We start from the raw sequence: 13,329 nt of genomic DNA, 5'->3' as shown, positions 1-13,329 counted from the left end.
TCATCGGCTCTTTCTCTTCCCATTGAACCTGGAGGTATTAATTGTGTTGCCGCTTCTGCTCTTTAATCGATCCCGTGCGCCGCTCCTGCTTTTGTGCAGAGTCTGACTTCGTGTCCCTTCAGAAAATCAAACACCCAAATTAATCAATCCCTGGGCTCTTGGGAGGAAGGCTGCGTCAGGGAGCTGGGCTCCACAAAAAGTCTAATTTCACTTTGAAAGCCAGTTGGAAAATTTTAACGAGAAGATGCAAGAAAAATGTAAACCAGATCAAGCCCGACTTTGGTCTGCAGAGAATAGCGTCACCTGTTGAGTTTGTTTCAAGTTTCTGTAAATAGGTGATTTGACAAAAATATAAAATAAATCAAAAGGCACAAAGGTAGAGGAGGTCAGAACGGCCTTGTTTCCACTTCAAGTGGTTACACAGGAGAGAAAGGGTTGTGTGCGTGACAGAGAACAGGGGCTGTGGGCCAAAGAACGGGGCACGTTCTCGGGTTTGTGCATTTCAGCTCAGCCTTTGTGCTGTGCTATTCCCGTGCATCACGTGTTGCTGTCTCCTCCTACTTCAGCCCCCATCTCGGTGTCTTGGCATGGGGCACTCTCTCCTGCTTCTGGACCCTACTTTTCTTCCCCCCCCCCCCCCCCCCCCTTGATTCCTATGTTGGTATTTGCAGCTACTCCACGAGGCGTGCATGGCGAGCAGAGAAGGGAAGATGTCTCAAATGCTTCCACCCAGCTTGCTTTGAGCAGATGCAGGAGCGCTGAGGGTTGGGATGGCAGTTTTTACCCTTTTCAAACCCTCTAGTGCTCCTGCAACATTGTTTGTGGGATGTGTTCCAAAAGATAAAACTATGAGGTTGAATATTAAGCTTTATGAACGTGTAATTCTGAGAGAGGATATCAGATGTGTTTCAAGTGGCAAATACGGTGCAGTGCAACAGCACAGCCCTTGAGACTCTTCAGAGGATTGGTTGATTTCTTTCTTCATTTAATGTTCCATCTCAATTCTGGGTGTTGCTTTAGACAATCTGCTTTTCCCCTTCTGCCTCTCATTTCTCCTATTAATATGCGTCATAATTGAAAGGAGTTTCTTCTATGACTGTAATTATGAAATGCATCTAGGAGAAGGGGCAGCCTTGGAAGTTGGCTTGCATAACAACAGCTGCATTGGCTTTTTTAGGTTCTGTGATTTCTGCCTAATGCACAGGGAGAGGCAGAGAGGAGAAGGGACAGCTGTGTGCTACGAGGAGGCGCCTGCATTCGCAAGGAACTTCCATCCCCTGCCGTCAGCAGCACAGGCTGCAGCCAGCAGTGCTCTCCTGGGAGGAGAAGGCATTTTGCTGCGGTGCTGCTGCACGTCATTGACAAACCTGGCTCTGCAGTTCCAGAGCAGAGCATGTGCCGGGCAGGATAACTCCATGGCAAGGAGAGAATGGCGTCCTTAATACAGATATACACCCTGCAAATGATGACCGTCATCAAGTAGAGCTTGCCCGTACAGTCCATCAAAAACTGCAAAGCTAATGATGGGCTGGGCAGATAATCGCGGGAGAGTTAATTGTAAGGTTCGATATGCCATCTTGTCAGCAGAGATAAGTTGTCACGTTTTCCACTTGAGCTGAAACTAAATGATTGTAAAATAAGTTATGAGTGTCCTTGGGCCTGTCTGCCAGAATGATGGCTAAGAATACATTCCTGGCCCATCAGTCTCAAGCAGCCTGCTTGATATTTATGCGAACTGAATGTTATTTTATTCCCCCTCTAGTCATGCTTGTCAGCTTCCCGAGTGAAAAGTGAAACTGCTTCTTTGACTCATACTTCAAGTATTGAAGCTCGGAGAGGCTGCAGATTGTTATTATTATTGCTAGTATTATATATTTTTTTGGGTGTGCGTTGAACGTTGATGCCCGATTGGGAAGAACTAATGGCTAACATTGAACGTGCGGGATGGCTGCAAAACAGCCCATCCCAGCCCAGCGAGACGCGTCTTATGAGTTCCCGTGCCTCCGTCAGAGCTGCTTTAGATGTGGAGTAATGAGGCGCTGGCTTTTTTAATTTGGCATGCCTTTTTCTTTGCCTCTTTTTTTTTTTTTTCTTTTCTTTTTTTTTTTTTTATATCTATCTAATAGCGCCGGCAGTGGTCGTCTGTTCTCACGCGTGGTAATTGATACAAAATAAAATGCATTATTTGTATTCAGTCAGGAGTATGAAATTGCATTCAGCGGGCTGAAGCCTGAACTCATTTACAGTTTTCTGAAGCAGGGCTTTCAGGAGCCCTCTTTTCAATTTGAAGAATACCTTGTCAGGCACGAGGAGTAGCTGGAAATGGGAAAGCACGGCGCGTGAGCCTGGCGCCCTTCCATCGCTCATATTTTAAAGCAGAGCAATGGTTTACAACTTCCATCTTCAAGGGGTGCTCTCAAAAACCAGAGCGTGCCCTATCGCAATAGTCAGGTGCTCTGTCATAACCACAACTGTGCCCTGCGATAGCGACGACGACGTGCCCTATAGAAATAACAACGCGCCCTACGACATCAGCATCCTTTTCCAGGAGCCTTGCAGTTCTTTGCTGCTGCAGGGGGAGGGAATCCCTCGGGCTCTCCCCCTGGGAGCAGTGTGACCCCAGGGCAGCTCCTCATTGCCCACAGGCGCCGTGGCTCAGCAGGATTTACCGCAGCAGGTTCATTCTTTGGGGCGAGCGGTGGTGCAGTGCGTTTGTAAGTCTCATCATTTTTCAGAATTCACAAACAGGTTTTGTTTGTGTAATTTACAGCCTAGAAGTGGGACTGACCTGCAGCAAGCATGTAGCTTTGCATTTGTATTTATTTTTTTTTTTTGACAAGGGAAGGTTTTGGAGAATTCCCCTTTCACTTGCCAAATGGCTTGCAGCTGTTAAGAATTTGCAGTTTTTCATAGAATCATAGAATGGCTCGGGTTGGAAGGGACCTTTCTCTGCTCAGGGCACTGTGTCTGACATCCAGGCAGTGGTGCAGTGATGAGCACAGCTCTCACACTCCAGCCCTGTGGGTTGCAGCAGACTCAGGCGTGCATCACACTTCTTTGCAAGCAGCCTATTGAAGGGCATGGATCAAGCTGGCTGCTTCTGCGTGGTTTTTTTTTTTCCTCCCCTTGAGTAAAATGGAATAATTCTTTTTAGGGTGAAAGCTGAGAGTTAGAGGCCTGCCCACGTGCTACAGCCCTCATATTTTCTGAGGGGAAAAAGTGAAGCATTTTGAGGAATGGCATTGTATGTGAGGAAGCCTTTCTGGCTGGCATGCTTTCTGTGATATTTATGAATTGCGGTTTCCTGGTGAGCGAGCAAACAGAAAGCACCGAGATGCTGTCCTTACCCCATGGCCTCAGTAGCTTGCTCCATTTGCAGAGCAGGTGGGCATCTGTCTGGTGCTGCCTGCCCCAGTACAAGGATCTGCATTTCACTGTTCTGTCCAGTTGTTTCATGTTCCCAATGTAGGAAACCTTCCTAAGCCCGTAGCTGGAGGAAAGTATTCAGGAGTGGAAGTGACGGGCTTGCATTCTTGGCCATGCCTCTGCTGTCGTCCTCTTTTTAATCTTCTTTTCTTCCAGTGTCAGAGATTTTAAAAGGCACCGATATCCCCTTTGCCAAGTGCCTGCTGAGCATCAGCTTGGCTTCTTGTCAGGGTTTGCCTTCCTCTGCACATGGAGAGGCAGTAAGCCCTTGCAGGATAACTGCCTTCAGCAGCTCCTGTTCAGATACAGGGAAACCTCCTGTACTCTACACAGTGTGCTAAATACATTCTTACAGTTCCCTTTGTGGGTTAATGCTTGATCATTGTTTTCAAAATAGGGGGCATAAGAGAAAAAAAAGAACAAAAATCCTTAAAGGTTGCAGTTGGAGTTTGGTTTGGTCTCCACTGGCAGCCAATTAATGCTATAATTGGTCCCTCACCACTAACTTGGGGAACAACTGTGCTTAGCAGGCAATTAGTAAGTAAACTTTATAACAATAAATAAATGTTTCTTTGTCAAATAGGCATTTGTGCAGAAATTGTACTACTCAAAAAGAAATCAAAAGCTCCTTTTTAGATGCTCTCTGACTTGATGTTTTTTTAACATAGCAATTTGTCTTAAGTGCAGCCCTGGGTTGTATCTAACCAATGTTCTGGATACAGCTTCACTTCTATTTCAGGCACTCCAAATGTAGGAAGTTATTCTTGATTAGTAGGAAGTTATTCTGGATTGGGACAAAGAAAAAAAAAGTGCATTTATCATGAACCATAGCAAGAAAAATCAGTTTCTGTTGAACTAAAATCATGTTGGCAACTTTGGGTGAAAATAGTAGCTGAAGATCGCTGGAGTACTTGTATTAGCAACTAAACAGGCAGATAAAATTCAGTGGATGTTAGGCTGTCTCTCTGTTCTGTATTAAAACACCCTATGAATAAATTTGAGGATAAGTAAGAATTTTATAAGAGCGAGCAATTGGAAATAATAGTGATTTCCTTTCCTCTTCGGTCGGTTCCAGCTGGCCTGGCTTCTAAAGCTGATGGAGAGTCCTGTCCATATGGCAGGACCTGAGTCAGAGCTTGATCCCAGTCACTTATTTGCACCCTTTGGAAAACGTAAGTGATGCTGTTAGGAGGCTGTCCCGTATTTCCATGAGCTCAAGAGGCTAGTTGCTAGCAGGCACGGAAGGGTTGTATCTTGGATTCTAGCAATCATTAGTTTAAATTATGCAGTGTTTTTATTTTTTTCCCCTTTTTTTTTTATTTTTTTCCCAAACTACAGATACCGGGTTAGGAGATTCAGTGTGCTCAAGCCCAAGTATATCCAGTACAACCAGCCCCAAACTCGACCCGCCTCCTTCGCCTCATGCCAACAGAAAGAAGCATCGCAGGAAGAAAAGCACCAGCAATTTCAAAGCCGACGGCATCTCAGGCACAGCTGAAGGTAAACCTGCTCCGTGGTGCAGTTTAGAGGCTATTTTATCTTTGTTTCCAAGAGCGTTGTGAGCTGGTGACTCAACTTCGTTGTTGGCTGTGAACAGAATTGCAGAGAAATTAGAAAGGAGAGAAATTAATGGTCTGATCTTCCTCACGATGGAGCTGAGCGATGTGAGGCATGGCGTGACAGCGAATTGCACTGTCTGAAAACGTGTTTGGAAACGTTGTTTAATTAAAATAAGGGTCCCCAAGGTGATACAGAGCGGCGGTAGTGGGGAAGTTAAGGTGCAGGCATGCTCATACTTCTTTAAAAAGAAAGGGAAGCTGGGTTCACTCAGTAGCTTGTACATCACATCAGAATTTGTGTGTTTGCTCAGTGTTAATAAATCTAGCACTCTCTCTTCTGCTTAGACATATCTTCTGCTCTAGAATCATCTGATGCCTGTTATTCTTTGAATATTCAGCTGCTTGGGGAAAGATGCTGTTATCAAGGACAAAAAGGAAAGGGGAGAGTTTAAATGCTTGGGTTCTTTTATAAGAACCAGAAAGCAAAAGCCAAAAAGGACTTCTTTTTCTCCTTAGTTTAGCTTACCGTTTCCAACGTGAGCACTGCTGTAGCTGTTCAATGCCTTTCTGAAGGGGTAACAATGTGTACGGTGGCCAGATATGATATAAAACATGCTTGTATCTTTAGAAAAGAAGAAAAGAAACATGCTAGGATTCAGCCAAAAGAGCTCCAGAAAAAAAGATGAACAAGGGTAGTTGGAAAGCTCAGAAACTGGGGAGTCAACATAGAAGGGGAGATGAAAAAAGGAGACAATGGAATAACATTGTTGGGAAAAGGGAGTGTTTAGCAAGAAAAAGATGTGGTTGTAAGCATTGGAGAGTGAAAAAAAAACAGCTAATTCAGTATCAAAGAGTGTTGGAACAGGTTCTGAGAAAAGGATGACAATTGCAGACAGCTGAAGAGACATTAAAAATAGATGTGATAATAGTATACAACTGAGAAAGGGCATGTTAACTACTACTTAGTCATCCTTATTTTCCATTTATTTAATTTCTCAATTGCACTTCTGTCACATACGGAATTTATTTCCTCAGCTATCTATACAAATCCTTTTTAGAAAGCCATCAGCTTTTCTTTTTTTTTCATAATAGCTCCTGTTGTGTTCTGTTTCCAGTCATTTAACTATCTTTACTGTTAGTTTCCCCCTAGTTTATGGCCTGCAGCCAAATTTTATTTTAAACTTTCATTTTTAATTTGTCTCTCTCTCTTTTTTTTTTTTTTTTTTCCTTTCCCCTTAACAATCCTTTTTACACCACTTATTTTCATACCTCAGTGGGAAGTTACAGAGGGGATTTTTCAGAGAGCTCACCATTTGTCCACAAGCATTTTGTGGAAGTCAATATAAATCAAGACCAGCTGGGTATCAAAAGCCTTTGAAAATCTCTTTGTAAGTAGTTAATACGTGTATGTTTTCTTTCTCCTGGTGAGCTTATTTTCACAAGTCACTGGAGCTGGAGCCTGTGTGGTCCTGGTCTGCAGGGAGACTTTTGAAGTGCAGCAAGCAGGCAGGGATTTGCAGTTGTTGTGCACCTTGCCCTGAAATCTTGCTATTAACTGGAGAGGAGACCGCGTGGCTCCTTTATCCTTCTCTGTTTTCTCTTGCTCTTCTCCTTGTCTTGCAGCATCTTAGCATGCCAGTCCAAAATCCCTTTACAATGACTTAACAAAACTGTCCCACTTCATAGAAATGTGCCTGCAGGAGCATCAGGCCTAACTGAAGAGCAGCACCAAGTGATACCTAGGCAGCCTTAAAAGTAGCAGCGAGTGCTGGCATCTGCTTGCACGGTCTTTGTAGCTCTGCATCAGCAGGCGAGCTTTCTTTGACCTGCCCCTTCTTCCAAGTCTTCTGACACAGGCACCCTTTTCTGCTTTGAGCTTTGAGTGGGCCGGCAGTGGTTGTAAATTCTTGATTTTTTAAAACATTTATCTGGGAGCACAACCCAGTGAAATGCAGCTGTTGGCCGTGAGACAGATGGAGTTGCATCTGTCTGTACTGCGTTGTTGTCATGTTTGAGGAAGTCTGGGCTAATCTTAGCGGCCCTTGAGTTCTTAGCAAAGTTAGGAGAGGCACGTGGCTGCCTCACCTCTCTGCAGCGAGGAGGAGCAAGGAAACTTGCTTGACTTTCCCATGCCTTTTAGGAGACAGGTGATGCAGGAAAAAAACAACTAGAGTTCCTTGGAGATTAGTGTGCTGTAGGTTCTGTGGCTGAGCACACTGGAAGCGTTTATCTTGCTGAGATGCTGAGCAGTGGGGATGCTTCCATCCCTGGGACAAGCTCTGTCATAAGTTGGTCTGCTCCAAGTGCAGGGAGTGTCTGAGGTGCTTTGGGTTGTTAAGTGTTTTTCTCCTGTGCGTGGAATTTCAATTTCAAGAGTGTTTTCTGATTCAAAGTAGATCTTAGCTTAGAAATTTAGACTTTTTTCAGGAAAAGTTGAATTCCTGTTCTGTCCAGTGACCCAAAAGATTTCCTTTTTGTTTTTTCCTCCTGACTTGCAATAAGCATAGATCTAAACTCTTACAGGTGTTCAGCTGGATTGCTGCAACTGGAGATTCAGTCCAAATTAAGCAGTCCAAAGAAGAGTATTGCAAGAGATGCACGCTTAGCCTTGGCAGCTTGGACTAGGTGTTTGAGATAAGGCAGGTGACTTAGTGAACCTGGGGTACAGAAGACTGTGTTGATAGCTGTGTGAGAGCTGTATCTTCCTTCTTCCCTTCTTCTGCAAATCTTGAGCTCACTGTGACTAGGAGGAGGAAGGTTCTGCTGCAGAAGGTGCAGTGGATCATTAAATGATTTAGGTGAATCTAGACTTTATGTTGGTTTCCTTTGGATCCAGGCATGTCTGAAGTGTCAGCTTTCAAACAGAAATCTTGGCTTCCTGCATTTCCGTCTGTAGCAAAGCTGAGGTGTTCAATGAGGTTTAAATCTGGTCTTCAGCAAACTCCAGCAACTTTACTACATTTTTCAGTCTCTTTCTCCTTGAACATGCCTGCTTTGATCATTGACCTCTGCCCAAGTATTCAGACATCACGATGATGGACACCAGTGGGCCCAGGGTGATGCTAGTAACTCCAAGGACTGATGCTCATCTCTTTTATACATTCCAGAAAGATCATGCTGATTCTTCTTTCTCCACACCATCTGCAGATGCACAGCTCTCTCTTTCTGGGATTGATTCTTTCATGTTGCTGGATTTGTCTTCCTACTGGTTTTCTAAGACAGTGGCCGCAGCAACGAAAATGCTAAAGCAGCTGCACTGCAGTTGGGTGCAAATTAAAATTCAGTTTCTATTTTGGAAGATCAGGTTCTTGTGAAATTTTCACAAGTGCAATGAAACCCAGAGAGAAGGTTTTTTAGTTCTCTCTCTGTACAGGACTTGTCACTGCAAAAAATTCCCCGGTTTTGAGGGTAGCAGCAGGAATGCTTACATTAGGCAAGGTGCCAGAAACCAGCAGTGTTTTTCCCACCATGTTATCTGTACTTGCTCGGAGCAGGATGATACGGTGCTGTGTTTTAAAGAGGAGTAGCTGCACTCTGCCTGGCCTGCTTTGGTACCCGTCTGCTACTGCACGTAGTGGAGCGGCCAGTGATAATTGGAAGGTTTTTCAGCTTGAAAACAAGTAGAAAAATTAAGAAGCTTTCCTGTAAATACCCTTCACAGGAAGGTCTTTCCCAGCGTTTTATTTTTCTCGCTCTTGTTCGGACCTGGCTTTTAAACCTTCAATCCAAGTAGAGCTGCAGAAAGCTCATTTTAAGAAGCTGTAAAAAGCTCAAGGTATGACTGTCCTCTCAGTATCAAATGATCAGTGCTTTGCAGTGTCATTGTTGGAGCACCCTGGCCAACAGGGCCAACTCTGCTTTTGATGGTAGGATCAGCATGTGTCCAGGTGGAAGGGCAGATGTGTTCCTTGGGTCATGGATGCGAGTCAGCTGCAGCAGGGTGCTGTTTTATGTTCTCTCCCAGCAGTGCAGGCGAAACCAGTATAGCCCTCATGCTCCTGTCTGTGCCAGTGGGTGCTGAGAAACAGGAGCTGATTATAGAGTAATGGATGCGATTAGCAACTCAGTAAAGTGCATTTTCTCTGCAAATCCATGTTCTGCGTTCTTCTTTATCCCTGGTTTCTAAAGAACTTTTGAAGGGCACGGAAGGTTCTTTCATGTTTCTTTTTAGAACTGTCTTCCTGACACAAAGGTAGTTTGTTCTCTTGTTTCTCAGCCAAGTGGGGATGAAGTCCAGGAGGGCAGGACAATGCTCATGGAGTTGGGGGACATAACAGTTTGTTCCTGAGACTGCTTGTCCTGTTCCAGGCATTCCAAAACCAGAATGGCAAAGCAAAATACAGAAACGCAGCTCTTGGTGTTTGTCTCTGGAAACTGTATAATAGCTGAAAGAAATTGACGTTTTGTATAAATTGAAAGCAATATAGCAGTTAACTGGCTGTGTAGTATATGATGCATGAAAAAAAACTGCATCTTACCTGCAGCTTCTCACCCTAAGCTTTCCTTAGTGAAATCCCTCCCACTTCCCCATGATTTACCTGCTGGTATTGTATGTTGAAATGTATACAGAAGTGTTAGTTAAGAAGTTCAGGAACACCTCTGCATGGAACAGATGAAAGCAATGAGCTGTGGTGTTGGTGGGAGAGTAGCTCCTTCATTTGACAGCTGGACGTGACGTTGTTAATCCTGATGCTTCTTTGTAATCCATTGAGTTAGGCACCGTGATGAAGGAATTTGTTTTTACTTGTTCTTTTTTTAACGGTGGGGCTTTTTATGGTGTGGAAGAAACCTTCTGCCACTGTCAGAGGACAGCGTGTTCAGAAACCTTTCCAGCACAAAAAGTCACTCCCTTTTTTCTGGAAGATGTGAAATATAATATCTTGACCTGCAGCTGCAACGAGGGCAGAGCTACTCACCTGCTAAAGAGTTTGTAACCTTTGGAATCGTATCTGTAGGATGGATTGTGTTGCTTCAAGTAATGCTGCCACCGAAACTTCAAGTTAAAGCTCTTTGGAGTCTGCAAAAAGGTACTTAGGCGTACTGCTGAGGTTGTACAAGTAAACAGACAGTGCCACATAAGAACTACATGGAAGTTATTGCTGATGATCATGTCATCCTTGTTAACTTAGATAGTTCCTAGACATTGGATATCAATAATTATATCTTACTGCACGGTGCGAGTAGCTATGGAGGCATTTTGGAACAACGTCTGTTATTTCAGTAGAGGGAAAGGTTTTGATACTTGTCTGGAGGTACTGAGATAGGAAAACGTGGAAATGAAATGAAGCTTTGGTGCTGTGTGGCATTAGGGGAGAGTCTGCATCACTGCAGTGCAGATATTCCAGCAGCCCATGTGAGGAGGTTGCAGGCTGAGCACTTGGCTTGTGATGGGAAGAGTTTGCAAAGTGAGTGTTCTGGAGATTTCCAAAACAACACAAGTATTTCAAGTGAGATTGGTACAAAAAAGGGCGTTGTGACTGTGGTGTTGGGTAAAGGAAAGTAGCATTTATTTGGAGCTGGACGGGCTTCCCTGATAAGCAGTAATGGAATGAAAAAACAAACAGATTTTACTTAGCATTCAAATGATGACCAAAAAAAAAAAAAAAACAGCAAAATGAGTAACTGTGTTTTCTTCCTTTGTCTGCGTGGCAACTTAACCTGCAGGATGTGACCAGATTTGTTGTCTGCAATGCCACGTGCTCCTCTTAAGTGTACTGCAGAGGTTAGCACCTATTCGCTGTCAAAGCACTCTTCAGTTGTAATTACACTATTCGTCAGTAACTTCATTCACTGCTTTGCAGAAGATACAGTACTGGACAATTGCTACACACCTGAGAAACAGGAGGGCAGAAATTAATAAAATCTGAACCGAATCTTCAGAGGCTTGCTTTCAACCAAGGCATAAAGGTCACTTGTTGGGAAACCTTCAGCCTCAGTCGTCACAGCCTATTTGACATGAAAGGTTTGCTGCTGAAAGACATTTATGTTGATGCCGAGGAGTGAAAGACAAGGGAGGTGAAGCTCATCTATTGTTTTAACCTACTTCATTGCAGGCTAAACAAGTTGAAAGATCCCTTCTTCTCTTTCAAAGTGCTGCTAGCTCGGGGTCGGAAGAGGCTACGTGTTCCGCCTACCCGCTTGAAAGGAGAAGTCTCGCAGTGGTGGTCAGCAGCAAAGAGGATTCTGGGCTTAAGGTCCAGAAAGAGTTGGTGGTTGGTGTACACACTGGTACACCTGGATATCTAGAGGAAGATAAAGCTTATTTTTTTTCCATGCATACTGATGAAAAGCAGTCCCACTCTTAGTGCAGTACGCGTGCTGTGTGTTGAGTAGGAGCTGTATACTGTGTCTTCTTAGCATGAGTGCTGTGGTGAGATGTGGCTTGATTTCTTTGGAAAAGAAAGACGTTTTAAGTAGCCTTATAAGTGAAAGAAAACAGGTGACACCCTGGTGTTTTTCTGGGTTCAGGTAATAAGCATCTTTCTTAGAACTGTGCTGTCAGCTTTAGACAGAGACCATGGTTAGGAAAAAGGTTCACAAAATGGCAAGGAGTACCTGTGAGATACTAATGCTATTACAGAAGTTCCATTCTCTTACTTAGGTGCTTACTTTACATGTTATTTGCCCATTTTTCCAAAGTGCAAGACCACAGGATTTCATGATGAATCTGTACAGCTAACTTAAAATACCCCAAGGATGAACAGAGGTGATTATGCCCTAGGAAGCTGTGGTAAAAATTTAAAAACATAAAGTGAAATGAAGTCATTGTAGATGTAACTTTGTTCTCCTGGTTGCCATGTATATGAAGTCCTGAACCAAGGTGCTCGTGCTGGTGCAGTGTGGCATTCTCACCTTAGCCCAAGGAGGCGACTCCAAATGGCACGCGTTGGAAAGGTGACAAATAGGTGCTGGACAGCGAGGTTCTGGTAGGTGAAATGCCAGCTGGAGAGTCGTGATGCAATATTTACTTGCTTTAGGTGTAGCCTTTTGTGCAGTCATAGCAGCCTCATCCATTTAGAAAGCATAGAACTGGAGCAGTTCCACTTTTCATGGTCTGTGGTGTCAGTTGCACGCATTTGCAAGACCAACCTTAGTGGTAATGTAGACCTCTTTGTGTTTCCAACTCTCAACTGGTTAGTCACTTCAATCCTGTGTTGCTTCTTCAGCTTTTAATTAAATATTTGCCTTAAATTAGCTGCCAAACTCAGTGAGCAAATACTTTCTGTCTTTGTAGTCTGTACTGCAGATGCACAAGCTGTGCATGAGATCTTAGTTAGCTTGCTGCATGTTTGTTTTCCATACTCTGGGCTTTAATCTACTGTTTCCAATCCCTTCACTTTTCTCTTTATAGAGATGGGTTACTTCTGAGAGCTGTTATGCATTGCATGTAGTCTGCAACTCCAGTGAAAGGAGTAGGTAAAAAGAAGACTTCAACAGTCCTCATCATTGACGTTTTCCACCACTCCCACCCCCCCCAACACACAAAAAATTGATAAAGGCTTCTTTTGTGAGTGCGAGATGGAGGAAATTGGCCATTTGTCTGTGAGGTAATAGGCTTTGGTGTAATATGAAAATCTATCAAATGATTAAATTCAATGACATTAAATCACAATTCATGAAAGGATGCCGCACAGTTTAATTCTATTTAATTTTTTGAGAGAGGGGAGAGAGAGAAAAAAAAAAAAAAAAAAGCAAAAAAAAAAAAAAAGTTTGAGTTTCTCTTAAGCTGATATCTCTGTGCTCTTTCTTAAAAGTGCCTTTCTAGTTGCCACACAGTGATGTGATCATTATCTGTCACCTCGTCGCCTTGCTGCCTCAACACGCAGTAAAATACAAAAAAAAAAAGAGAGAGAGAGACCAGAGGAGCTTGTGAAGTATGACTTCCTATCCCAAGACTCATTGCCTGCGATTCGTACCGCTTGACAGTAATGATCTTATTACAGTACTCTGGACCTTGAAGAGATTTCATGAGGAGAGTGAAAGGACGTGCCTCCATGTAATCAAGTGGCGCTGAATATTCCACGCGTTTTTGATCACACACTGATTGGGCACAGTTTTAGCCCATCTTCTAGTCAATTATGCATGGCCCCTTGTGCTCCTGTGATAGTCAGAAACATTGATAGCTGTTGTCTGGGCTTTGGCAGCCAGCCAGAGGTTTGAAGTGCCTTACGCACAGTCATTCCAGGATAAGTGCTTTTTAGTTGGAATTGATTACCTTTCTTTAGGTTTTGCTTAATAGCAAAACGGTATTGGAGAGGGCTTCAGGTGAAAAATGGACATATTAGCCATTTAGAGTATCTGAACTCCTAGTCAATTTTTAGCTTTCCCCCGTTTCCATCTAATT

At 43.6% G+C, this 13,329-nt stretch overlaps 1 protein-coding gene across 9 annotated transcripts in view; it reads left to right on the top strand.

Moving 5' to 3' along the window:
- The window catches only part of AGAP1 (ArfGAP with GTPase domain, ankyrin repeat and PH domain 1), a 288,123-nt gene that overhangs the window by 202,594 nt on the left and 72,200 nt on the right, over window positions 1-13,329 (top strand). For 8 of the 9 annotated variants that reach the window (XM_052675876.1, XM_052675877.1, XM_052675873.1 and 5 more), the window contains one exon: window positions 4,765-4,926. The exons of the other annotated variant lie outside the window; for it this stretch is intronic. In XM_052675876.1, the coding sequence (XP_052531836.1) occupies window positions 4,765-4,926 (162 nt within the window). The remainder of the gene's footprint in view (window positions 1-4,764; window positions 4,927-13,329) is intronic. 9 annotated transcript variants of the gene reach the window in all.

The sequence above is a fragment of the Tympanuchus pallidicinctus genome, unplaced genomic scaffold (genome assembly GCF_026119805.1).
Source record: "Tympanuchus pallidicinctus isolate F22 unplaced genomic scaffold, pur_lepc_1.0 scaffold15, whole genome shotgun sequence".
Classification (NCBI taxonomy): domain Eukaryota; kingdom Metazoa; phylum Chordata; class Aves; order Galliformes; family Phasianidae; genus Tympanuchus; species Tympanuchus pallidicinctus.
This window is presented reverse-complemented; position numbering and strand designations above follow the sequence as displayed.